Source organism: Leopardus geoffroyi, chromosome X (assembly GCF_018350155.1).
Source record: "Leopardus geoffroyi isolate Oge1 chromosome X, O.geoffroyi_Oge1_pat1.0, whole genome shotgun sequence".
Taxonomy (NCBI): Eukaryota; Metazoa; Chordata; class Mammalia; order Carnivora; family Felidae; genus Leopardus; species Leopardus geoffroyi.
The window spans coordinates 127,126,124-127,152,286 of record NC_059343.1 but is presented as its reverse complement, the minus strand read 5'-3'; the positions used below and the strand labels follow the sequence as shown (position 1 = coordinate 127,152,286).

General features: G+C 63.6%; 1 protein-coding gene across 4 annotated transcripts; it reads left to right on the top strand.

Moving 5' to 3' along the window:
* The first annotated feature begins 987 nt into the window (after positions 1 to 987).
* On the top strand, positions 988 to 25,278 carry L1CAM (L1 cell adhesion molecule). Of its 4 annotated transcripts, XM_045473143.1 has the most exons (29): positions 988 to 1,107; positions 10,563 to 10,753; positions 13,492 to 13,506; positions 14,088 to 14,193; positions 14,438 to 14,640; positions 15,626 to 15,748; positions 15,855 to 16,025; positions 16,313 to 16,424; positions 16,560 to 16,744; positions 16,903 to 17,034; positions 17,164 to 17,307; positions 17,928 to 18,039; positions 18,156 to 18,322; positions 18,450 to 18,606; positions 18,785 to 18,909; positions 19,070 to 19,180; positions 19,457 to 19,654; positions 19,903 to 19,973; positions 20,177 to 20,399; positions 20,953 to 21,068; positions 21,293 to 21,494; positions 21,583 to 21,705; positions 21,806 to 21,979; positions 22,080 to 22,199; positions 22,290 to 22,442; positions 22,696 to 22,830; positions 23,172 to 23,244; positions 23,351 to 23,362; positions 23,909 to 25,278. In XM_045473143.1, the coding sequence occupies exons 2-29, from the start codon at positions 10,678 to 10,680 to the stop codon at positions 24,138 to 24,140; spliced, it is 3,771 nt and encodes a 1,256-aa protein (XP_045329099.1). In that variant the 5' UTR covers positions 988 to 1,107; positions 10,563 to 10,677; the 3' UTR covers positions 24,141 to 25,278. The 4 variants fall into 4 exon arrangements, with proteins under 4 accessions (XP_045329099.1, XP_045329101.1, XP_045329100.1 ...); XM_045473145.1 differs by lacking the exon at positions 13,492 to 13,506; XM_045473144.1 differs by lacking the exon at positions 23,351 to 23,362.
* The last annotated feature ends 885 nt before the right edge of the window (positions 25,279 to 26,163 follow it).

The following is a 26,163-nucleotide window of genomic DNA, read 5'->3' as shown; positions in this document are numbered from 1 at the left end:
GGCATGCTCATAAAAATACCGTGGCCACCACGGCCGCAATCTGCCATCTGGGCCCTAGGCCTTCCTTGCCCTGAGGCCGGGCTCGGCTCACTCCGGAATTGCTGCGCCCTCCGCCTCCCATCTGAGGTCACGGCCAGGGGGGTCGCGGGGGGGGGGGGGGGGCGCAGGGGAGGAACTTCTTCCCAGGCTTCCAGTGCAAGGCTGTAGAGAGAGTGGGGCCGCCGGGAAAGGTCGAGATGGGGCCAATCCCCACCACAAAGAAATAAAACACGGGTCTGGGAAAGCTGGCAGGGAGCTGGAGGAAAATCTAGGAAATGAGAGGGGCGGCTCCGGGGGCTCCCTCTCCGCGACCTCCTGGCCCCTGGGCTCCGGGCTGCCTGCGCCCCTGGAGCGTCCTTGGTGGGCTGAAATGGAGGCCCGCGGGCCCCACTGGACCGGATCGGGGGCCTAGGATGGGAGGGGTGCGGGAGAGAGCCCAGGGCCTCAGGAATCTTGTCCCTTGGGGTTGGGGAGCGTCCAAACACCCCACGACCAGGGTGCGGCCGGGACCCGTTGCGTGTGGGTGCCCGTCGCTCATCAGCGCCCTCGAGGGCCGGGAAAGGGCTGGGAGATGTTTCCCCAGCCGACTCCTCTCTCCACCGCCCAGCCCCGCGCCCCGGGGGCACCCCGGCCCCGCGATCCCTGCCCCGAGCCAACACTGCAGCGCGGGCGCCCGGATGCGGGGCACTCCCGGGCCAGGGACTTCGGGACTGCGGGCGCAGGTCCGGCGGGACCTGGCGGCGGGGGTCCCCCGGAGGTCCCGCGGGGGGCGGGGACCACAGGGGACTCCCAGCCCGCGCCGGGCTCGGCAGCCCGGCTCGGAAGCCGGGGTCCGCGGAGACGAGGGGCGAGGGCGCGGCGGGGCGGAGCGGGCGGCGGGGGAGGTGATCTCACTCCCTCCTCCCCCGCCTCCCCTGCGCTCCCCTCCCCCTCCCCTGCGCGCACGCCCGCCCCGCCCCGCCGCCGCTGCCGCCGCAGCATCGGCATCGCAGACGCGCTCCGGCAGCGGGTCCGAGGCCGGCGTGCGCGGAGGCTGGGCGGGCAGCCCGAGCGGCGGCCGCAGCGCAGGTAAGCCGGGCAGGCCTGCCCTCGCGCCCCGGCTGCGGCTGCGGCTGCGGCGTCCCCGGCCCCCCCCCCGTCCCAGCCCTGCCCGGCCGGGGTCGGGGGACGAGAGCTAGGAGCGCCGCACGGCCCTGCCCGCAGTTGCGGGCTGGGCGGCTGGAGCCCCACCCAGGCCGGGCACCGGGCTCCGGGCCCCACGGACGGGAGCCGGGCGGGGGAGGGAGGCCGGGGGCCGGAGCCCGACAGGTGAGCGGTACCTGGGCGACGCCCAAGATGCCGATCTGGAGAGGGACACCAAGCGGGGAGTCAGGCAGGGCCCGTGCGGGCAGGTGGGGGGCCCAAGTTGGCACGTCCCTACGGGTGTGTGCGCGTGTGTGAGAAAGGGAGCGCGGTGCGGGCCGAGTGACCCCCCATCGGCCGCCGTGGGGTGTGGCCCTGGGCGTGGCTGCCCCTCTTCCCCAGCCGACGGCTCTGTTTGGCTGAAAATCCCGTCGCCTGCGTGGTAGGGGCTGGCCTAGGCTGCCCCTGCCATGGGGGAGGGGTGAGGACGGGGCAGGGCGCTGCCTGGCCCTCCGCCCCCGAGGCGGAGGGGTGGGGAAGGGGGGCTTTGTTCTCCTCCCTCTTCTTTCCAAACCCCAGCCTGGACTCCCCGGGGCTCCCCTGCGAGAGCCTGCCCCGGGACCGGGGTCTCCTCCTGCGGAGGCGCAGGGTGTGTCCGCGGCCTCAGTGTCCGCAGGCTCTTGTGGCTAAGAAAGGGCGCACCGTGTGAGGTCAGCCCGGGCACCAACAGATGGGCGGCTGTGCACAGGGGTGTAGAATGCGGGTCTGTGGGGGACAGGTGAGGGAGGGAGGGTCTCATTGGCTCGCGGCCAGGGATTCTGGAAAGCAAGGTGCCCATGGCGATGTCCCTGCCCACTGCGGGTCTTTTGCCAAGTCTTTCTATCTCGGTTCTGTTATGGGAGGGGCCTGCAATTCCTCCTCCCCCCTCCCTAGGGTCGATTTTGGGGATCTCTCCGTTGGCAGGGGTTGCAAGGAGCACCGTGGTGCAACCTGCCGCCCCCTACAGGGTATCTGGAGCCCGGCTCCTCACTGCCTGTCTTGTCTTCGGGAGGCAGGCCCAGGGCCATCTGCCAGCCCCGAGGAGTCGCAGGCCTGACACCCCCCTCCAAGTAGGTGCCCTGCTTCCAGTTAACTCCACCCAAAGGGCAGGGGCTTCTGGGCAACCCAGTGCCATCTCTGCTGACTCACGTGGCCCTGGCAGTGAATAAGCCAGTCAGCCTTTCTTCCCACAAACTGCTGCCGAGCTTCGTGTTTCTTGTCCCTTACGGGGTGGCTACGGCAGGGGCCCGTCGGGGCCTCTCTCTCCCGATCGGCTCCTTGCTGCGGGCGGCGGGACTCGGTCTGGCCCAGCCTCTCACCTGGCACTGCACCCATGAAGCACCCACACGCGCACCCCTGGGCTCCCCAGCCTCCAGGGGCTCTTGGCTTTCTACGGCCACAAGGCAAGTTGGCATCGGGGCTGAGACCAGCGGCGCCCTCTGGCTCCTCCGTCGTTTCTGTTTGCTGCTTTCTCGTCCTTCTCTCCCTACTCACTTGTGTCTGTGTGTGCGCGACCCCAGAAGTAATGCATCTTACTGTGGTACGCTTGAAATATACAGAAAAGAACAAAAGAAATTAAGGAGCGCTGGTGATCTGATCACCGCTCAGCACACCCCGGCCTCAGTCTCTTTGCTTTGCTACGGGCCCGCTCCCCAGAGGCTCCTCCCCCAGCCCCCCAGCCCCCTGCAGAGCACCGAGTGTGCGAGTGTGTGCAAGGCGCGCGCCTCGAGGCGGCAGGGTCCCCTTCCTGCACAGTGATGAGCTCCTCCCCGGCCAGGAGCTCGGTGGCCGTGGTGTGGACGGTCATTTGCTGGGCAAGTGCCCACTTGGGCCAGGCTCCGTGCCACTGATGGAAAAACCGGTAACAAACCAGCCCAACACCATCTTTGTCCTCAGAGGGTACGGATTGCTTTTCTTTTTTCCTTTGTGACTATCTGAAGGGAAAAGGGAAGCGAGGAGTGACGGAAGGCCTGGTCCAAGGTCTACTCCAGTGGGGCAGGGGCATCAGACTGTTCTCCTGTTAAGCCTCTTTCTGCCGCTGGGGTGGGTGCCTTCCATGGCACCCACTTGGGCAGTGCCGGCTGGGGAGGCTGGAGGGAGCAGCCCCGTGTGCCATACCTGCCACTCTCCAGCCCAGTGACTTGGGACCCTCGGTCCCTTCCCTGCTTTGAGTCTCAGCCCTCTTGGCTATCACATTCATCTCCAAGGTCCCTTTCAAGACCAACGTCTCTGGGGCCACTCCAAATGGCCGCAGCTGGAAAGCACGTCTCAGGGCCCTCTTCTGAGCAGTGAGGGCCGCATGGCCTCGAGGAGAGGCCCAACCAGGCCGTGCCAGTCACGCATCAGTGCCAGGCCAGCCTCCAGGAGAGCCAGGGCAAAGGTGATGGCAGCTTTTGCCGGACCCCCTTCTTGGGCAAAAGATTGAACAGTTTTGGGATGAGGGGGATGCGTTCCCAGGGCTGTCTGGGGGCCTGGGGAGGGGCATGCGCTGGGGGAGAATGGAGTAGAGATGGGGGTCCGGTGCAGACCTCTGCAGGAGCGAGGGGGGAGGGTGACAGCCGGAGTGCAGTCCCAGGGGCCCTGCCCCACCCTGTGAGTCAGACAATGGGGGAGGCGGCGGGTCTGATCCCCCCTCTAGGGTCACAGGCTGGCAGCTGTCTTTGCCCTGCCCACTCCTGCCGTGATTGGGAAGGCCGGGCTTGGGTCCCTGGGTGGGGCCCTCTGGGATGGGCCCTCAGCAGGCCCTGCCCTCCAGTCTTCCACCCTCCTGCTTGCTCTGACTTGCCCCATTCTGGACGCCTCCCTTCTTCTGCCCTCCCCGCGCCCCCCCCCCTTGGGCTCTCCTTGCCAGCCACCCACCTCTCCAGGTCCCCCTCCCTCTCCCCACTCAGTTGAGTTTCGCTGTGGGGAGGGCACTACTCCCCTCCTTCTCTCCCCCTTCCTCTGCCTGCCCCACCCCTCCCCTTCTGCCTGTCTTCTCTCTCTGCTTCTCCCCTGCCCCACTCCCCGTGGCCCTGAGCTTGGCCCCAGCTCTGAGCCTCAGCACCGGGGTGACTGCTCATGCCTTTGGGTTGGGCCCACACTGCCCGTAGGGGCCCCATCTGACCTGAGGGGTGGACAGGAGGCGCCTGCTGGCCACCAGCCAGAGGACCGGGGTCAGGCAGTTAGCAAGGCCAGCCTGCCTTCTCCCCAGATATCAACAGGATCTTTGTGGCTTCCTAAAGGCTATGGTCAGATGGTAGGGGGGGAGGGGGGTCCCTCTGCAGGGGAAGGCTCTGGGCTGCTGGCCTTTCCAGAAGCTTTTCTTTGTCCAGTTCCCCCCCACCCAGGGCCTCGGGAGCCCGCCTGGGCCCTCGTGTTCTCTCTAGGTCTTGAAGCTTCCGAGGGAGCGCCCAGCCACTGTCCTGCCTCTCAGCGGCTCATGCCAGCCTCTGTCCCTAAACCCACCGAGGACGGACGGCTTTGTCAGCCTTGGATTGGGTGGAGCAGGAGGCGGCAGCGTCCTGGGCTTTGTGCACTCAGCCAGGGGGGCCTTCTGAGCCTGTCCATCTTGATGTCGGTCTGATTGAGCTTGAAGGGAGGAGATGAGTTACCGGGAGCCCCTCCCTCAGCTCTCCCGTCTAGAGCCTTCGGAGCTAGGCCCATTGGGAGAGGGCAGCCAGGCTGGATGTTTGCATGGGGGCGATGTTGGGCATGGGCGTGTGCGTAGCTTCCGGTATTCCTCTTTGCATGTGTGGCGATCATCTATCTGGTTGCATGTGTGCATTTGTGTGTGTTCGTGAGAGAGCGTGGGCACACAGATCCTTCTGTGCCTGAATGGGTCCCCTCAGATGCCCCGTGGGCCTGTGTGGGGGAAGGGGCAGGACTGATGGCGGTGGCACAGAGGCTGGCATGCCCGGTGCATGACGCGCATGACGTGGGGCTTCCCGCTGTGTGTGGGGGGGTGCCCTCTGACCCCTCCCCTGGCCTCCTGCGTTCATGCCTTAGGAATGCCGAGGCCCTGGGGACAACAGAGGCCCCATTGTCTACCCCAGGCTTCCTGGGCCCCCTCTGTTCTTTAGCCCTTTGGCAGCGGGGAGCCGCGAGGGGGCCGGAGGGGCCTGGCAGTCTCTGAGCCATTTTTAGGCGCCCCCACCCGCCCTTTTGGTCCAGGTGTCCCCGGACTGACGTATCTGAGCAGCACCTTCCCTGCACCGCCTGCCTGCTCTAGCGACAGGCCCCGCCAGCCCATAGCAATGAGAGATACGCTGTGCCCTCTAGCCTGGCCCCCGAAGCCCCCTCTAGTGCCAGGTTCACTTCTCAGGTGTGTATGGGGGGTATTCTGGTCTTGTTTTCAGCCCGCTTTCCAAAGTCGAAGGGGAGGCTTAGAGGGCATCGCGGGAGGCAGCTTTCGGGCTGTGGGCCTCAGTTTCCCCAACTGTGCATGGGAAACTTGGCTGTAGCACTGGCATTCTATGAGTCTTGGCCTCTGCTCTCCTGGGCCTCAGTTTCCCCTTCTGCACGCTGTCCCCAAGCTTAATAGAGAAAGGAATTTGCCTTCTCTTTGGGTGGTGTCCTTGAATGGTGGGTCGAGTAAAGCCCCAGGCCTAGGGATGAGATGGTCCCTGCTCTGTGCTGAGGCGTGATATGGGTCACATCCTACTTCCACGTGGCCTCCTCCCAAGATTTCCATCCCTGCCCCCCCCCCCATTTGCCTGCCATCTGCCTAGCAAATCAGCCCTTCCCTAGGGGACAGGACGGCTTGGAGGCCATCCTCGTCCAGGCCCCTGGCCCTCTGGGAACACACGTACACATGCCTTACACATGCCTGAGAGGCAAGCTGACCTCCCCCCTGCCAGAGTAGTCTTTGGTGGCTTTGGGAACCTCCACGCCATCTAGAACCTTACGCCTGGTGAACGTTAGTGCCAGCTCTGTGACCTTGGCCACTGTGTTCTGGTTCTCTGGGCCTCAGTTCCCGAATCTGTAAAATTGGGGTCATGATAGGGCCTCCTTCTCCGGGGTGATGTTAAGGATTCATTGGGCGATGTGTGTAAACGTGCTTGGAAGAGCCCTGGCGTGTGGTAAGTGGTATCCACGGATTTATTTAATAAAATGGGGCACCTGACTGAGACGCACACGTGAGGGGGTGGAGAAAAGCCGTTCCGGCCGCAGATGGTGAGATGCCCCCTTCCTTCCCCGGTGGAGACGGTCTGTTCTCACTGCTCTCCCATGAAGGGTTAACCTCTGTCCCACCCCTTCCTCATCCTTTAAGGAGAATGGTCCATTACAGGTGAGCTGCTGTTGCCTTGGAGACTGCAGCCTTGAGGGGGCTGTGGGCTCGCTCTGGGGAGTGCCTTGGGAGGGGCGAGGCGGTGGGAACCACAGAGGACAAGGTGGCAGTCCTTCAGCACTTCCAGGCCCCAGATACCTGTGGGGGCTCCCACCCAGCAGCCTCCTTTATGTATTATCTAACCCATTAGGCTGCTGCAGGCAGACAGGCAGGCAGGCAGGCAGGCAGGCTTTCCTCTCCGCTGCCAGTGGAGGGAGTTGGGCTCCATCTCCATGGAAACCCGCCAGCCACAGCCTGGGGGGGGGGGGAGGGCGAGGAGGAGCCTTAAAGGAACACAGTGCGTAGGGTGGAGGTGACACCCATACCCTCATATACGCACCATGCGCTCACTCCCCGAGCCTCAAGGACGTGGACCCAGCACCCACACCCTGACCGTCTCACACACCTGGGGCACTGAGCCCCAGCTGAGCCCCCAGCCCTGCCCCTGGTGGGCCTGCCGGGCCATGGGAAGCTGCCATTCTCAACAGACATTGAGCTGGAGGGCCCTCTGGCTACGTGCCCCTGGAGGGACTCCATTTCTCTCAGATGGGAGGGACACGGAGGACCCTACACAGGACCTGGGCACTCACTCACGTGGGGCACCCTTGAAGGTTCGTGAGGAGTGTGTGTGTGTGTGTGTGTGTGGTCAGGGAGTCAGGGAGGAAAGCAGCCACCCCAGATCTCGGCTTCAACCCACGACCTTCCAAGTCCCCCTCAGTAAGAGGACAGGAGGCCAGAGGAGAAGACTCCCCAGGGGACCCCGGACTGAGGGTGCAGCAAGGGGCGTGGCTCCTCTGCCGCCCCGAGCCCTGAGTGTCTGTGCAGGCTCCAGCGGACGGCAGTCTGCCTCGGTGCCTGCCACGCCCTTTCTTCTTGCCTGTGCGGTGCGGTGTGTCCGGGGGGATGGGTTCCCAGCTAGACCCACTCAGGATCAGCCTGCCTTTGTTGTGCATCGCCCCAGCACAAAGTGCGGGCATCCACACGGACACTCACGCTTGTGCCTGGAGACGTGTGGGCGCCTACCTCCAGCCGGGCGGCTGCTCACTCTGAGTGCTTCTCCTTTCCTGCCGTGGGGGTCCCCACCTCCTCCAGGAGGGCCAGCCAGCAGTGGCTCATTCATCTTGCCTTACAACTGTCTCCTAGCCCCAGTGCCACAAGTGGCCAGGGACCTGCTGCTCTGTCTCTGTTGTCGTGGGCTTTGTCTCTCTGGTCCTGGCTCAACAGCTTCTCTGCTGTTTGTCTCTCTGCCCTGCCCGTCAGTACAGCCTGACCTCTAAGCCCAAGAAGCCCCCCTACTTGGGCCCGCCTCCCTCCTCCCTTCCAGTCCCTTGCCTGGTATGCCCCCCCCCCCCCACCAGGGACAAGGACACTCAAGGAGGCACCACCACGTCTGTGCACATGTGCACGCACACACACCACTCACTCTTCTTGCTCTTTGGACCTTTTCCCATCAGGGCTTTCTGCGGCCACCTCTCACCCTTTGTACTCCTTTGCTCTCACCCTTTCCCCGATGCCGGTCTCTGTTGCTGGATTTCTCCGTCTCGGTTACCGTGGTGGTGGTCCAGCATCCTGTCTTTGTCTCCCATTCCCTGCCCTCCCTCCCCCAGCCCCTCTCCTCAGCCTCTCCTGCTCCCTCCTGCCTCTTTCTCACCCTGTCTGTCACCCTTCAGTCTTCCCCAGCCCATCCCCACCCCTCGCAGACGTGGCCTTGGCTCCATCTGTACACCAGCTTGTGGAACACTCTCGCCTTCCTTGCCCCTGGAGGTGCTGATGGGGGTTGGGGGGCCTGCTGAGCCGACAACCTGAGCCGCTGGCTCTGTAATTGCCTGAGGAATGATGAGAGATCAGAGACCCCGCAGCGGTGGGAGGGGAAGAGGCAGAGCCCCCTCCCAGCTGTCAGGGGCCTCAACCTTCTGGCTCCTGCCTGTCTGAGTTCCCCGGGAAGGCGGCAAGCTGGGTGGCAAATGCCAGGAGACTAAAAGAGGTTGGGTGTGAGACTGTGGGACATCAGGATGGGGCAGAGAATGGGGAGCCGGGGGCTCGGAAGTACTGCATTTTCCCTGCATATACATCCAGGGCATATGTGCCGAACCCGATTCTGGGAGCCTAGATTTTGAGGACAAAGACGAGTTCCCATGACCGTGATCATCATTCCAGCAAAGGGAGCTCCCTGGCCTCCTCTGTGCAGGAAGGCCCTTCTTTGAGCTTCCCCTAGCTGGTTTCTCTCCCCTCCCCCCTTCTAAGACTAGAGTGCTCAGAGCTCCCAAGGTTGTCGTTTGATCGCCTGCCCTCTGATCTGAGTCTCCTACTGTTTCCTACAGGCCTTGAAGTGGAGGCCAAGGCCGCCTGGGGCCCACCCTGCTTGTCCGGGCTTTGTGGGGGAAGGTGGGGGCAGAACAGGTCTGCTGTTTGCTCCTTCCTTCTGGGCCCCAGCTCAGTTCTTGCAAGTTGGGAACTGGCCTCGCGTTCGCCACTTCCTGCCCTCTGAGTCCTTCTCTTGGCCTTCAGCCCATCCATGTTGACCTGTCCTGGTGCTTCTCCGCCTCCCCCTCCAGCTGTTCACCACCATCCATTTCCCCTACTGAGTCCCCAGGCAGTCTATTGAACTCCCCACTCTTGTCGGGTCCCCTTACACTAAACCAATTTATGTCTCCTAGTCCCTTCCTGACAGAGTCTAGATGCCTTAGCATGGCATTCCAGGCCTCCCTCCCCTCCCCTTCAGCATGCCGGATGAGGCCTCGTCCCCCTTTGATAAGGTGTTGGCTGGGCACAACGAAGATGTCCAGTATGGTCTTGGAGAGTGCATCCAGACCCCAGCTCCAGCCTCCAAGCTCTCTGTCAACCAGCAACCTACTCTTACCCCACCTGCACTTTCTCTCCTTGCCTCTTTCTCACACCCCTTCCTGTTTGGAGTCAAAGACAGCTGTCTTCTCGGGAGTGTGTTTCCTCTTGTAGTCATGGCAGAGAATCCCTGCCCCCCCCCCCCCCCCCGCTTCCCTGGGCCTCCGGTCTTCAGGGCTTCTTGCATGCAGGGAGAATGTGGGTATGGCTGGTGTCACTTGGGCTGGGGTGAACACATCTAGCAGTTGAGCCCTGAAGACTCAGAAAAAGACCCATGAGAGGTGACAGAAACACTGTCTCAGAGCTCCTCCTGACCCTGGCTTGGAGCATCTGGAAGGGGAGAGGCCACAGTCACCTCTATTGCCTCCCCCCCCCCCCAGGGGCATGAGGGACAGCAGAGAGGTGTTCTCCTACTTCCCTTCCTCCTGCCACATCTTGAGGTCAGGCTTCCTTCCCCCTTCTTCCATTTCCTCAACCTGTTCTGTGAAATGCCACCCTCCCGGGCCCCTTTCCTCCCTTCCCAGTCCCCACTTCCCAAGACCTCCCTGTCCCCCACCAGCTTTGTAGGCCTGAACACCACCCAGAGATCAGTTGGCTCTGAAACCCACAGCAATGAGACCGACGAGAGTTCTTCTCTACATACACGTGCACTCATGCTTGTGTGCACACACAGAGATAGCAGACACGAGGATTCATCCCCCAGAGGTACAGACACACAAGAAGACACACACATGCTCTCGTGTGCACATGCAGCTATCTAGACCCATGCGTTGATTCTTGCAGACACACACCCCCTTTCCAGAAAAGACATATACAAATGTGCTCCTGCATGCACACGCACAGCCACATAAATACTAATGTGTATATTTGGCTACATGCCCATCCACATCCACACTCATGCACAGAGTGGCCTGTGGCATGCCCAGGGGAGCTGATTGGGGCAACAAGTTGATGCTGAAGAGGCAGCTGGTGTGGAAGCACAGACGGAGAGGAGAAAGGGAATGAAAGGCAACCTGGAGGCCTAACCAGTGCTAAGACTTCTAGGTTTCTCCCTCCAAGGTGCGGGGGAGGGAGGGATGGGGGAGCTGGCCCACTGGGGGCGGGGCGGAGGGCGGGGCCAGGAGCCCGGGCTCGCCCAGATGTTAGTCACTAAAGTCGTCCGTTCTCTCCTCTCTCTTCCCCCACCCTTCCTTTCCCTCCTTCCCTCTCCCAGTGCCCCCACCCCTGGCTCCCGCCCCAAGCCGCCCACCAGCCCCCTTCCCTCCGGCCGGAGCCTGAGCCGAGCCCGGCCGGCTGTGCCGTGCCGAGCCGCCGGCGCCGCCGGGAAGATGGCCGTGTCGCTGCGGTACTTGTGGCCTCTCCTTCTGTGCAGCCCCTGCCTGCTCATCCAGATCCCCGAGGAATGTGAGTAGCTGGAGGGAGCCTTGACGCCTCCCTTCGCCGCCGCGCTGGGCTCCTCTTTTATCTTCTGCCTCCTCACCTTCTGCCGGCTCTGAACCCTCCCCTCTACTTTCCTGGGTACAGAGTGGACAGGAGGGACCCCGGACCTCTGGAGAGAAGGACAGGGTGGAAGACGCGGGGTGTGTCAGCACCACGGACAGGGGACCGGCGCGGGCGGGGGAGGGCGGTTTCAGGACCACGGACAGCGGGCTCGGCGCCGGAAGGGCCCCCTCGGTGCTCTCCCTTGGCCCGCTCTCCCCCACCCTCCCCCCGGTGTTGTGGCGGGCGGGAGAACGGGGCCGGCCCCCAGTCCTGGGCTAGCTTGTGCAAAGGCCTGGACTCAAGCTTTGCCCTGTTTCTGACCTGAGTAATCTCATCTTCGGCCTCTGGTAGCTCTGTGTGTGAACTGCCACAGGACAAGACACCTTACAAAGGCCCAGCAGTTTTGTAAATCCTGACGATTGGGTGGGGCTGAAGGGGTGAGACTGCTGGAGCTTTCCGTCCGTGGAGGGTCGTGGGTAGGTGTGCGGGTGTTAGGGAGTGTGACTGGGGGCTTGTGACAAAACATGAGTATTTGTGTATGCTTGTGAGTTGCACAGACAGTATATTTGGTGTGTGTGGATGTGTGTGGTTGTGATCGACTAGGTGCGGCTATTGAGTGTGATTTTGATTTCCTACATGGATAAGTTTGTGAGTCGCTGTAGCTGTTACTTGTTGGTCAGGTCTGTGAAGGTCTGCAGGTGTCTGTTAGCATTTGATTATAGTGGGTCGTGCGTGCATGTGAGCTGGGGCCGTCTGTGAGTACCCATTTGTGTGTGGAGTCTGTGTCACCGTGATGATGTGTTCTCCCCAGTGTGAGCAGGAAGTGTAAACACACTGCTGTGAGTGGCTCTTGGGCTTGTGTGAGGGGCATCTCGCAGGGCAGCAGCGTTTGTGTATCTCGAGCCTGCTCCTTGGTGGCTCCAGTCCTTTCTCCCTCACCTTGCCACCTTTGTCTCTGAGCCCGGACCTGGGGGAGGCCAGTGTCCCTGAAAGATGGGCCGGGGGCTGGCGCTGGGGAACACTGTCTATGCCGGGAATGGGGTAGGGGCTGAGGGAGGCGGGCTTGGAGGACACCTGGTGCTGGGGGGAGGCAGCCGAGGGTTTGGAGGAGGTGGAGAGGGACGGATGGGACAAAGGGTGGGGATGTCCCCTGGGATATGCACACGGAGGTACGTGCAGTCGTGCCTGTGCCGATTCCCTGTGGCAGATGGACATAGAGGCACACGTGGGTAGACGCAGACGAGCCACCTGTATCCAACCAGGCACAGATATACAGACGGGGCAGAGCCCCCGGAGAAGACGCATAGGAGGCACACACACACACACGCACACAAACACACAAGCGAGGGGTTTAGACACAAAGGAACAGAGTCATCCGTACACACAGAGGCAGGTGTACGGTGCTGAACGGAGGCACACGCACGGCCTTCAGACGTACTCTGTCAAGACACACCCATATGCAAACACACTCACACACAAACGTCCTGTGCGCGGTACACTCCCGAGCATTCACATGTGTGCCTGGACTCACACACATGTGCTCGTCCTCCTTCCCCTCCGTCTCCTCTTGGTCGCTTTTCAGGCCTCACCCTGGGCACCCGCCTGGCCTGCCCTGCTGCCACAGCGACGGGGCCGTCTGGCCGGGTGTGTCCGTCTGTGGAGGGAGGGGCAGGGAGAGTTTGGAGAAAGAGAGAAGTGGGCCGCTCTGGGCACCCGGTGCCGCCCTGTAGGAACCTGCCCTCCAGCTAGAGCTGTCTCTCTCCCTGCCCCTGGGCCCCTTTGTCTCTTTCCCCGTCTTCCTCCACCCAGGCGACTTTCTCCATCCCGGTCACTGTCTCTTGCTCTAGGCTGCCTGTACTGGCCCCTCCCCAGCCCCGGGCTCCCTCTGCAGTGTCCCCCGGGAGCCTCCTCCTCTCTCCAGGGGACCGGCGACTGAGGTCTTCTGCAGAGACAAAGCTTTCAGAGGCTGTGCACTCCTGCCTTCCCCGTCCTGCCTCCCCGCCTCCTCTCCCCTCCTCACAGCCGCCCTGGCTGGTGCTGGGCCGAGTCCTGTGGCCGGGAAGCAGCAGCTCTGGCCTCGGCCCCGGGCAACTTGGTGGCCCCGTCGCCCGCCCGCCCGGGAGGAAGGAAGGGGAGAAAGAAAAGACTGGAGTCAGCCCTGCAGGCAATGGAAACTCGGAGGCAGCCAGGCCTTTGGGAGGGTTTCGCAGGGCTGGGGGGGAGAGCGGGGGCAGCCGGGCTCTGAAGGCTGGGCCTGGGTAATTGAAAACACTGAGCTGTGCTAATTGGATTAGGAGGGAAGTGGGCTGGAGCGGGGGAGGGTGCCCTGGATGCTGGGCTGCCTGCCTCCCCACCTTCTGGGGGGGAGGGGGGTCGGTTCTGCGCCTCCGCCCGCGGGATGCAAGCGTCTGTCCAGAGGGCCTTCCTTGTTAAAGGCAGGAATTTCTCCCTGTGTGCTGGGGCCGCAGCCTAGCCCACCCTGAGACCGTCCTGTCCTTCTGCGCCTTGCTCTGCCCCACAACCCCAGCCTGGCCTGTGCCCACCCCCCCCCCCCCGTATGACACCACCCGTAGCCCCCTTTCCCTCCGTCCCCTTCCCCAGGGGGTCTGCAAGTGTCAGCATTTCTCTCCGCTCTCTCCCTTGCTGCCCGGACTTCTTAGATGAAGGATACCGTGGTAAGTCGGGGGAGGGGGGGGGGAGTGTTTCCCAGGCCCGGGGCGGGAGGGGCGGGGAAGAGGGGTGCCAGCGAGTCCCCCTGACGCACATGCTCCGCTTCTGTGAGCCCTGTGCCCTGTGCGGGTCGCTGCCTTTTCCGGCTCTTGGGTCCTCGTCCCGCTGTCTCACCCGTGGGCCATCTTTGTTCTGTCTCTGCCCTGGCCTGGGTTTTCTTGTACCCTCTCCTGCTTCTTGTCGCCACTGCGTCCTCTCTGCTTCCTCTGTCCCCGTGACTTCCTGGTTTCTGTCTCTGGCTTCATCTCTCCCTCAGATGTCTTTCTTTGTACTTTTTGTGGCTGTCCTCTCTGTTCTGTCCCTTTCTACCTTTGTGCCGTGTCCCTTTCTCTCCCTCTTTTCATGGCCCACCCGCCTGTGGCCCAGCCGGGTTGTTTCCAGCTCGTTCTTCCTTGCCCCCCCACCTCCGCGGCCTTGGGGCCTCTGAGGGCTTCAGACCGTGCCTTCCCTCCCAGTGGGACGGGGGTCGAGGCCGTGAAGCCAGCCAGACCCCATCCTCACCACCTCTTCCCTATCCTGTCCCCAGTGATGGAACCACCTGTCATCACCGAACAGTCTCCACGGCGCCTGGTCGTCTTCCCCACAGACGACATCAGCCTCAAGTGCGAGGCCAGCGGCAGACCTGAAGTGCAGTGAGTGACCATCACCTTCTAAGCCCCGTTGTTCACTGCTGACCTCAGCTTCTAGTCCTCTTGCCTCCCAGGGCCGCCCAGCCTCTGCGCCCGGATGCCCCGGATCTCTCTCGTGTCCCCTGGTCCTTGCCCTGCACGGCCCGTCCCCGGGGCCCCTGGCTGCTCGCACCGTGGCCTCCAGCCTGTGCCAGCCCCTGTCCTGGGTTCCAGGGCCTTCGGCCTCTGAGCCCTTTTCTGCCCACAGGTTCCGCTGGACTCGGGATGGCGTCCACTTCAAACCCAAGGAGGAAGCGGGTGTGACCGTGCACCAGGCGCCCCATTCCGGCTCCTTCACCATCGCGGGCAACAACAGCAACTTCGCCCAGAGGTTCCAGGGCACCTACCGCTGCTTTGCCAGCAATAAGCTGGGCACCGCCATGTCTCACGAGATCCAGCTCATGGCTGAGGGTGCGAGGCACCGCAGGGGCCTGGGAGGGCCTGGGGGTACACGAGAGGGTCCCCGAACGGGTCTCAGGGAGCGTGTGTGGGGGTCCGGGCCGGGGGTGGCCACGCGCCCCCAGCTGCCGGTTTAGCGGGCGGAAGACACCGGCTGCTCCGCCGGCCGCCTGCCCGCCGCCTTCCCCCTTCACTCCCCTGCGGGGTCCTCCTGCTTCTTTGCTGTGTCCCTTTCCGCGCTGCCTTCCTGGTCCCCTCCGTCTCCCCTTCCCTGGTTTCTGCCTCTGGGCTTTGCCCCACCTCGGCCTGGCTGACCTGCCTCGCTCTCCCTCGGGCCTGCTCTGCCTCCGGGTGACCCACTGCCCCCTCCGTGCCTCCGCGGCCCCATCTCCTGCCCCACCCTGGGCCGTCTCTCTCCGCTGCGCCCGTCACTCTGTGGCCTCTCTCCTCTGCTCTCCCCTCCTCCCTCCACCTCCGACCCGGCCCCTCCGTCTCCCTCCTTTCTGCCCGCCAGCCAGCTCCGTCGTTATCTGTGTCACCCTGTCCCTGGGGTTTTCCCTCTGCATTCCGTCCTCCCTGAGCTTTCTGCCTCCTGAGCATGCTCCTCTCTCCTCTCCACCCCGCGGGTTACCTTGGGAACTGTTGCCATGGTTTCTGTGTCAGGATGATGGAAGGGTCTGTGACTCCCACATCCTTCCGCAGCTCCCCTCCCCCACCGCTGCACCGCAGCCTCCCCCCCCGCCCCCCAACCATCTTAGGCCTCTGGGTGGGAGCTGAGCATTGTGAAGGGTTGGCCCCTCACAGCCATCTGGTCCTCTGCGTGCGGCGTGGGGAGCCCGGAAAGGACCCCGAGTCTCTGCCTCCCACCGCGTGAACTTCCTCGCCACCTGGCCCTCTCACCCTCTTGGCCGTCCCTCCTCCTTTCCCCTGCCCTGCCCTGCCTTGACCGGGAGGAGAGCTGGGCCCCACAGTGCCAGCCTCTCTCTGTCCCTTCTAGGTGCCCCCAAGTGGCCGAAGGAGACGGTGAAACCTGTGGAGGTGGAGGAAGGGGAATCGGTGATCTTGCCCTGCCACCCGCCGCCCAGCGCAGAGCCGCTCCGGATCTACTGGATGAATAGCAGTGGGTGCCCACGAGCGGCTGCCGCCTGGGATGGAGGTGTCGGTGGGTACAGCTTCCCGGATGGGGGCCTGACCTTCGCCTCCTCGCCCCCTACCTGCCCCCACAGAGATCTTGCACATCAAACAGGACGAGCGGGTGACGATGGGCCAGAACGGCAATCTCTACTTTGCCAACGTGCTCACGTCGGACAACCACTCGGACTACATCTGCCACGCCCACTTCCCTGGCACCCGGACCATCATCCAGAAGGAGCCCATTGACCTCCGGGTCAAGGCCAGTGAGTCCCTAAGACTCTGATACACCCTCCTCCTCACCTGCTGTCTCACGCTCTGGCACGGCCCATCCCAAAGATCAGGCGACCTTGGTCTTCCTCCAGGAAGGCTTGGCTCCCGCTTCGCCTCTGTTCGGACCCCTTCCCAGGAGGCGAGAACAGAGAAGGGGCCCTCCCTTTAACAGAGGAGGAAACAGAGGCCCTAGGGCCTCACAGGGGCATCCACCTGGCCTGGTAACTCCGCGGGTGGAGGGTGGGGTGGGCCGTGACACCCACCCCTTTTCTCCTCCCAGCCAACAGCATGATCGACAGGAAGCCACGCCTACTCTTCCCCACCAACTCCAGCAGCCACCTGGTGGCCTTGCAGGGGCAGCCGTTGGTCCTGGAGTGCATCGCTGAGGGCTTGTGAGTCTGGGTGCCCCGGGTGGGGGTGGGCAGGCACGAGCAGACCTCTGTCACGGGCCGGGGCTGAGCAGGCTTGTGCTCTCTCTTCCACTGTGCTCCCCTCCCTCGGCCTCCCTCCACCGTGGCCCTGGACAGCCCCACACCCACCATCAAGTGGCTGCGCCCAAGTGGCCCCATGCCTGCCGACCGAGTCACCTACCAGAACCACAACAAGACCCTGCAGCTGCTGAACGTGGTGGAGGAGGACGACGGCGAGTATCGGTGCCTGGCCGAGAACTCGCTGGGCAGCGACCGGCACACCTACTACGTCACTGTGGAGGGTACGGTGCCTCCCCTGGGTCGCGCGGCCTCCCAGGAGTGACCTCCAGGGACGGCAGCGTGCAGTGCCCACTGTCACAGGGGGTGGGCTGGGTCTGGGTCTGGGGCCAGAGCTGGCCGCCGGCCGCCCCTGCTCAGGGCAGCTCGCCACCTCTCGCAGCTGCCCCCTACTGGCTACACAAGCCCCAGAGCCATTTGTATGGGCCTGGAGAGACTGCCCGCCTGGATTGCCAAGTGCAAGGGAGGCCCCAGCCCGAGGTCACCTGGAGAATCAATGGCATTCCCGTGGAGGGTGAGCGGGGCCTCGAACAGGGGCAGGGAGCTTGGGGGGCCCCCGGGGAGGAAGGGGAGGGTGACGAGGAGCCTCGCTGTGCCTCACTGCTCCGCCCTGGGCCTCGGGGCCCGCCTGCTGCTCACGCAGAGCTGGCCAAGGACCAGAAGTACCGCATCCAGCGTGGAGCATTGATCCTGAGCAACATGCAGCCCAGCGACACGATGGTGACCCAGTGTGAGGCCCGAAACCGGCACGGGCTGCTGCTGGCCAATGCCTACATCTATGTCGTTCGTGAGTAACCCACCTGTCCCCGCAGCCCACCAGGCAAGGCCGCCAGACTGACTCGGCCAGCAGCTGCTTTTCTCCTCGCTGGGGCCCTCCACCCCATGTCTCGCCCACCCCCGTCAATAGCGGTGGCTTGGGGCGGCCGGGGGGGACTGGGGCGGGGCGGGTGGGGGGGGGAGTGCTGTGGAGGAAGGGCTGGGTCTCGCCACCATTTACAGATGAAAACGCAGTTTTAGAGAGTGCTCTGGCCCACCGCGTGTCACTGAGCAGGTGTCACTGAGCGGAGGCTCACCCTGGCCAGGATGTGCCCGAGGCCAGCCTGGTGGCTCCTCTCCCGGAGCCTCAGGGAAGACAAAGGTGGGCCAGGAAGGCTTTCAGGAAGAGGTCGACTGTCAGTGGGGCTCAAGTAATTGGTAAAACTTGGATGCTTGGGATGGGAGGCGCCTCTGAGGCACGCTGGAAGGCAGAGGCTCAGTCTGGCGGGGGTGGGAGGAGGGTGCAGGGAAGCACCCAAGGGCCCTCTTGGGAGAGGTTGCCCTGCTGAACCCCGCGCCTGCCCTGGATGCTCACGGGCCCTCGCCCCACCCTGAGTCCTGCCCCGTCCCCTGTAACTACTTCTCCCCCAGAGCTTCCGGCCAAGATCCTGACCCCAGACAACGAGACATACATGGCGGTGGAGGGCAGCACCGCCTATCTCCTGTGCAAGGCCTTTGGAGCCCCTGTGCCCAGCGTCCAGTGGTGAGTGACCCTCCCGGAAGGGGGCGCCTCTAAGCCATATTCTGGCCCAGGGAGCTGGGGAGGGCGGGGAGCCCAGCCCGGTGGGGTCTGAGCCAGGCCTGCTCTGCTCACACTAGGCTAGACAAGGAAGGGAAGACCGTGCTACAGGATGAACGCTTCTTCCCCTATACCAACGGGACCCTGGGCATCCGGGACCTCCAGACCAACGACACTGGCCACTACTTCTGCCAGGCTGCCAACGACCAAAACAATGTGACCATTGTGGCTAACCTGCAGGTCAAAGGTCAGATGATACCCCCTACCCCCCCCCCCTTGCCCCCGACTGATGTGATCAACAGCTCCTCCAGGAGGGAGGGTTACGGTCTCTGGAGGACACCAGACTGACCCTCCCTTTCCATCATTGCCCCCAGATGCCACTCAGATCACACAGGGGCCGCAGAGTGCCATCGAGAAGAAAGGCTCCAAAGTGACATTCACGTGCCAGGCCTCCTTTGACCCCTCCCTGCAGCACAGCATCACCTGGCGAGGGGACGGTCGAGACCTGCAGGAGTCTGGGGACGATGACAAGTGCGGGCCCAGCCCCAACCCGGGCCTGGTGGAAGGGGGCAGAGTGGGGAGGGCAGGATGTCCAGACCGCTTGGCCTCATCCGTTGGGAAGCACCCCTGCTTTGAGCAGGAAGGTTCTGGCAAGAGGGGGAGGGGGGCAGCAGAACGAAAGGACAAGCGTGCGTCCTCTCCCCACCAGGTACTTCATAGAGGACGGGCTCCTGGTCATCCACAGCCTGGACTACAGTGACCAGGGCAACTATAGCTGCGTGGCTGGCACCGAGCTGGACATAGTGGAGAGCAGGGCCGAGCTCCTGGTGGTGGGTGAGTCCTAGGATAGTGTCGGGCTCCCGACCTACAGGCGTGGGGGGCACGGGCCTCCGGGCACAAGAGCCCGGGGTCACGTTGCAGGGCCTTCTCAAGCTGGGGTGGGCGGTGGCCAGCTGGCGTATGGGCCAGAGAACCCACCCTCCATGGCCCTCAGGGAGCCCCGGGCCGGTGCCTCAGCTGGAGCTGTCTGACCGCCACCTGCTGAAGCAGAGTCAGGTGCGCCTGTCTTGGAGACCCGCCGAGGACCACAACGCCCCCATCGAGAGTAAGAGGCCTGAGCGCGGCGCCACCCACCTCCCCACGGCCGCCCCGGGTAGCCTGCCCTCCTTGCGGGACCTCCGTCCTCCCGGGCCCAAGGCTCCAGGACCGCCCACCCCACGGGGCAAGCGCCTGGGTTTGGGGCTCACAGTTCCTCCTGGAACTCTGAGAACGCCTGTTGCCTTGGGTGCTCCCTCCCCTCCTCAGGGAGACCCGGACTTACAGCCCCATGTAGCCCTCCCCTCTATGCCACACGCCTAATTGCCGGCTCGCTTCTTGGCAGAGTACGACATTGAATTTGAGGACAAGGAGATGGCGCCTGAGAAATGGTATAGTCTGGGCAAGGTGCCCGGGAACCAGACCTCCACCACCCTCAAGCTGTCGCCCTATGTCCACTACACCTTTAGAGTTACTGCCATCAACAAGTATGGCTCTGGAGAGCCCAGCCCGGCCTCTGAGACTGTGGTCACGCCTGAGGCAGGTGAGCCACCTGGGAGGGGCGCCTCCAACGCCAGGGCCCCTGGGCTCCTGCAAGGAAGGCCTAGAGAGGTGACTGTGCCCAAGCCCCTGTGCTTCTAGGTTTCCAGTGCGAGGTGGGAGGCAGGGTTCCCCCAGAACTGCTGGCTCCCGGCTCCCAGGGCCGGAAAGGGCCGTTCCTTCCTTGGTCCTTGGCCTTCGCAGCCTCGGCAGGAGCCCATGGCTTCGATGTGTTAACACATTACTTTCCAGCCCCAGAGAAGAACCCTGTGGACGTGAAGGGGGAAGGGAATGAGACCAGCAACATGGTCATCACTTGGAAGGTGAGGGCGCCCCTCCTCCCCCTCGGGCTGAGCGTGCCCCGGGGCATCAGGCCAGGACCAGGTGTTGGCCGTGACCCCTGGCTGTGCTGAGGACCAGAGGATGACGGGGACGTGAGGCTGGGCTCATGGCTGGGCTCGGGAGGGGGTCAAAGGAGGCGAGTGCTCTTGGCCCACCAGCTCCTCTGGTGCTCCTCCTCCTCCAGCCGCTTAGGTGGATGGACTGGAACGCCCCCCAGGTTCAGTACCGCGTCCAGTGGCGCCCCCAGGGGACGCGGGGTGCCTGGCAGGAGCAGATCGTGAGCGACCCCTTCCTGGTTGTGTCCAACACGTCCACCTTTGTGCCTTATGAGATCAAGGTCCAGGCTGTCAACAGCCAGGGCAAAGGCCCTGAGCCCCAGATTACCATTGGCTACTCTGGGGAAGACTGTGAGTATTGGGCTGGCCCCGCCCATGGGGGGGTGGAGCCCCGAATGCACACAGATGGCCCACACTCCTCCCTCCACGCCGGGGCTCTCCATAGAGCATATCCTAGGAGTAAGGACGTTTTTTTCCATAACCAAAGTGCCATCCTGACAGCACATTTACTGTTGATTTACCACTGTATTTACCTAGTTGGCAGCCGACATTCCAATTGTATCAATTAGTGCTGTCTTTCCCCCCCCCGGTCCGGGGTCCAGTCCCAGATCCCCCATCAAGTCTGGTTGTCCTGCTTCTTTCTTTTCCCTGCATCTGGAACATTACGAGATGTTAGTTTTGATCACCTGGTCAAGATCCTTCCTGGTTACTCCTTTGTGTACTATTTTTGCCCTTGCAACCGACAAACAGTATGCAAGGAGAGACCCCGGCACTGTGCACACACCGTGCTCATCAAACAGCCCGCCCCCCACGTAGCATCCAAATCTATCTCCCTTCTGTGGGAGGGTTCTGGGCTGGCCTCCGGAGGCCACAGGCCCTCATCCATGCCACCGGCTGTTTCCAGACCCCGAGGCAAGCCCCGAGCTGGAAGGCATCAAGATCCTTAACTCGAGTGCCGTGCTGGTCAGATGGTGGCCCGTGGACCCAGCCCAGGTCAAGGGCCACCTTCGGGGATACAATGTAAGGGTTCGAGGCGTGGGGGCAAGGGGATTCCCAGGGTGAGGTGCGAGGCCACCGGGAGTGGCAGGCTTTGGGGCGGGCCTCTGCCACCTGCTGTCCTAGAGTCATCAGGGTAGGAGGAAAGGTTCTCCATTCAGGGCAGTGGGAAGCCTGCGCCGGAGCGGGGAGGGGGTCTGCCCTGCTGGACACCTTCCGTCCCTACGGGGCCTCCCGTCCACCTGCAGGTGACGTACTGGTGGGAGGGCAGTCAGAGGAAGCACAGCAAGAGGCACGTCCACAAAGGGCACGTGGTGGTGCCCGCCAACACCACCAGCGCCGTCCTGGGAGGCCTGCGGCCCTACAGCTCCTACCGTCTGGAGGTGCAGGCCTTTAACGGCCGAGGACTGGGGCCTGCCAGCGAGATGACCTTCAGCACCCCAGAAGGAGGTGAGCCTTGCAGCCCGCGGCCCTGTCCCCGCCGCCCCCACCCAGGGCTGGCCGGGCAAGGACCTGCCACCGTGTCTGTGCTCCGCAGTGCCCGGCCACCCTGAGGCATTGCACGTGGAGTGCCAGTCGGACACCAGCCTGCTGCTGCACTGGCAGCCCCCGCTCAGCCACAACGGCGTGCTCACCGGCTACGTGCTGTCTTACCACCCGCGTACGTGCGTCGTCCCGGCCGGGTTCGGCCGACAAGTCGAGGGCGGCTGGGGGGCGGGCGGAGCTGGAGGTCGCGGCCAACTCCCCATCTGTCCTCGCAGTGGATGATGGGGACAAGGAGCAGCTGTCCTTTGACCTTCCGGACCCTGAGCTGCGGATGCACAACCTGACCAACCTTAGCCCGCACCTGCGGTACCGTTTCCAGCTGCAAGCCACCACGAAAGAGGGCCCCGGAGAGGCCATCGTGCGGGAAGGAGGCACCATGGCCTTATCTGGTGAGCCGGAGGGGGCTGAGAAGGCCCCGCCGGACAGCCAGGCCCAGGATGGCCAGCCTTGGGCTGCCTCGAGGTCCCACAACGCCCTCTTGCTCCCCAGGGACCCCGGATTTTGGCAACATCTCGGCCATGGCTGGCGAGAATTACAGCGTGGTCTCCTGGGTCCCCAAGGAGGGCCAGTGCAACTTTGGGTTCCAGATCTGGTTCAAAGCCCTGGGAGGTGAGCACAGAAGGCCCCCCGGGGGGCGGTGTGGAACCCGGGCGCCGCACGGCACTCCTGCTCACCTCTGCTGCCCTGTCGCCCCTGCAGACGAGAAGACGGGCCCTCATCTGCCACCGCAGTACGTCAGCTACAACCAGAGCTCCTACACGCAGTGGGACCTGCAGCCCGACACAGACTATGAGATCCATCTGCTCAAGGAGAGGGTGCTCCTAAAGATGGCCGTGAAGACCAATGGCACCGGTGACGCGTCCCTCCGCCCCGGCCCCGTGCCGCGCCCCCACTCCTCCTCCCGGAATCTCCGCGCCCCCTGTCCCCCCTCCCCCCCGAGGGCCTCCCCAACCAGCCAGCTTCAGGCATGCTTCGGTCCCCTCCCGCCCCTGTGGTGTTTGCCGGCCTGGTCCTCCCCCAGCCCCGGCCAGTTCCCGACGCAGAGGGGCCGGGAGTGGGTGTCTCACCTGGGGCCGGGTTCCGTGTCTTCCCGATCTGCCCGCAGGCCGCGTGAGACTCCCTCCCGCTGGCTTCGCCACCGAGGGCTGGTTCATCGGCTTCATCAGCGCCATCATCCTCTTGGTCCTCGTCTTGCTCATCCTCTGCTTCATCAAGCGCAGCAAGGGTGGCAAATACTCAGGTAAGCCCCGGCCTGGGGCTCAGGTGAGGGCGGTAGAGCGGGTACGTGACCCCCACCCCCGGTCCCCAAGCCTCCGGCAGGATGGCATGGGCATGTCGGGGGCAGGCGGGGGGCCCAGAGGGAGCTTCTGCGCAGACCAGCAGCAAACGGCAGCCGGGCCCACGTGGGGTGAGTGGTCCACGTCGAAGACTTCCTGGCTTCTGAGCGCTGCCGAGAGAGTCCCCGGGGCCCTCGGAGCACAGGGGGCAAGCCTCGCCCGTGTCCCCAAGCCGGGGATGGGGCCCGATGTCCGGGGTCCGGCGGGGGTGGGAGGGATAGCCGGGCCTTCTCTGTGTCTCCAGTGAAGGATAAGGAGGACACCCAGGTGGACTCCGAGGCCCGGCCGATGAAGGACGAGACCTTCGGCGAGTACAGGTGAGCTGGGGGGTCAGAGCAGGTGCTGGCCGGCCGCCCAGCACTGCTCTCGCCCTTATATCTGACCCTGTCTCTCTCTCTTCTCTGTGCCGCTGGGTGATGTCAGGTCCCTGGAGAGGTAAGACAGGGGCGGTGGGAAGACGCTGTCAGAGCCTGATAGCAGGGGCCCTCCTGCGGACCGTGTGCCTGGGAGTGCCATCGGCCCCCGCTTGCCGGGGCTCCGCACGCCCCCAGCCCTCTGGCCCCGCAGCTCCCTGTTTTGGGGAGAAGCCAACACGCCCCAGTTCGTCCCCATGCCGACGCTCAGTTTCTGGGCCTACCTGGCACCTCCCCGGCTTCCCCCCTCTGGGCTGTGGAAGGGCTGCCAGCTGGACTGGCGCCCCCGTCCGGCTCACCTACAGGCCGAGCGCCCGCTTGTTTCCTCGCGTCCCCCAGCATCCTGGGCAGGCCTGGGCCTTGCCCCTCTGGCGCTGTGCGTGTCACCTGCCCCCCCACCCCACCCCCGGTATGTGTCAGGGATGAGGACCCTTGCCCCAGTGCATTCAGAGCGCATGGAAGGCAGGTGGACCCTGGGCCAGGCCTCCTCCCTCGGGCTAGCACCTGCCGGCTCCTGCCGGGCTCTAGCGGGCAGCCTCCCACTCCTGCCTGCCCTCTGCCCCCACAGTGACAATGAGGAGAAGGCCTTTGGCAGCAGCCAGCCATCCCTCAATGGAGACATCAAGCCCCTGGGCAGTGACGACAGCTTGGCCGACTACGGGGGCAGCGTGGACGTCCAGTTCAATGAGGACGGCTCCTTCATCGGCCAGTACAGCGGCAAGAAGGAGAAGGAAGCCGCGGGAGGCAATGACAGCTCGGGGGCCGCCTCCCCCATCAACCCTGCCGGGACCCTAGAGTAGCAGGTTCCAGCCAGGCAAGGCCAGGCAGGGCGGAGCCTGGAGCTGGGCCACACGGGAGTCAGAGGCCAAGGCTCCCAAGCCCGACACCTGTGCTGACCTTGGGACGGAGGCTCCTTCCACTCTCTACCAGGCCTCGGCCCCCCGCTCTGGCCTCGGGCCTGTGGGAGGCTTGAAGTTGGGGGCAGAGGAGAGGAACTCACTGCCTCTGATCCCCCTCTGACTACCCGGTCCCCACTTGATTGCCAAAACCCAGCCACACCCCTTCTTGGGCACGCACCGCTTTGTTCCAGCCCAGGGGCCAGTCACCCACACATCGGGAGCCTTCAGGTGCTGCCTCATCAGCCTTTGGGCAGAGAGAGGCCGTGGCTGGACAGAGAGGAAGTAGGGCTGGCCGCTCTTCACACAGCCTGGCTGGGACCGGGGACAGAACTCGGCGTCCCCACCATCTGCTCCAACCAGGATGGGAGCTGGGCAAGCTGGCCACGGGTGCAGAGGAGGCCATCTGGAGAGCCCAGAGTCCCCACCTGCCAGTGTCACTCTCATCGGCACCTGCCTCCCACCGCCCACCCCGCCCCGCGGCCGGCTTCCAGGAGTTCTATACACACGCTGCCTTCGGTGCCCACCAGACAGCATCCGAGTGGCCTCTGTCACTGCCAGGGTGTGGGGCAGGCACACCCCCCCCCCACTGCCCCTGCCACCGCCTGCAGCCCAGAACCCTTTAGCCACCCCGCCCAGCCCCTGTCTGAGTAGTTACCGTGCTCAGCTTCCCCCGCCCCTCAACCTTGGGAATGTAAATACACCGTGACTTTGAAAGTTTGTGCCCTTGCCTTCCCCCATATGCCACTAGTGTGTAGGCAGATGTCTGAGTCTCTAGGTGGTTTCTAGGTTTTATAGCAATTAGCTTTGATGATCCCATCCTAGGAAAAATAAAAACAGACAAAAAAAAAAAAAAAAAAAGGAAAAAGGAAAGATTGGTTCTCCCAGCTCTGCTGTGCTCCTGCCTGGCAGGCAAGGTGTCCCTCTATGCCTTTGCTTGGTCTGTTGATGAGCCCTTTACAAAAAACAAAAGAAATATATATATATGTACATAAATATCAGAATTATGACAGGCAAATAAAAACCTGCACATGAAGATAAACAGTTGTCCTTTTACTGAGCACGACGCCCCCCGGCCGTGTCCCACACCAACCAGTAGGTGCCAGAGCCAAGCAGGGCAGCCGGGACCACCTGCCGGCCCATTCCCGGCCTCTGCCCCGCACCCCTGTGAGCACCCGCCCGGCTCCCTGCCGCAGCACCAGCGCCCAGTAAAACACGCTTTCTTTATGTTTTTAATGTTTATTAATTTTTGAGAGACAGAGCATGCGTGGGGAAGGGGCAGCGAGAGAGGGAGACCGAACCCGAAGCAGGTTCCGGGCTGTGAGCTGTCGGCACAGAGCGCCGATGCAGGGCTCGAACTTGCGAACGGTGAGATCATGACCTGAGCCAAAGTCGAGGCTTAACCGACTGAGCCCCCCACCCCTCCCCAGGCGCCCCTAGTAAAACACACTTTCAACGAAGGAGAGCCTTCAGTGGGCCCGCGGGCGTGGCCAGCCTGCTTTGGGAATTTCTGAGTCTGTCTGCCCTTCACCGCCACCCCCCACCCCCGCCCCGGGCTCTCCACGGTGAACTCTTGCCTGGCCTCACATCTCAGTAGCAGCCTTTGTTTCATGTGTAACCGAGCACAGAAAGCATCAGAATTTCTCCCCCAAATTCCCGGCTTTCCACGGCCGAGTCAGTCCCCCAAGGCCTGGACCCAAACCCTTTGCTCTCCCGGCCCCGTGGGTGAGGTGCTGCTCGCCGAGGTCAGTCCCTGTGCCTGGGCACCGGATCCCACCCTCCGCGACCCACTCGGGGATTGCTCTCTTTTCTGCATCTCTGATTTTTCTGTCTCTGTTGACCAGTCCCGGGAGCAGACCAATGGTGCCGTAATAGCTTCCGTCAGTAACAACACCCTGCGCCTACCAGCACAGCCCCTCCGGTTCTT

Bases quoted from the DNA above. Each gene is read 5' to 3' on its own strand.
- L1CAM (XM_045473143.1), top strand. From the start codon at position 10,678: ATGGCCGTGTCGCTGCGGTACTTGTGGCCTCTCCTTCTGTGCAGCCCC. The intron at 15,749-15,854 runs GTGGGTGCCCAC...CTGCCCCCACAG, and splicing joins GATCTACTGGATGAATAGCA to AGATCTTGCACATCAAACAG. The intron at 19,655-19,902 runs GTGAGCCACCTG...ATTACTTTCCAG, and splicing joins TGTGGTCACGCCTGAGGCAG to CCCCAGAGAAGAACCCTGTG.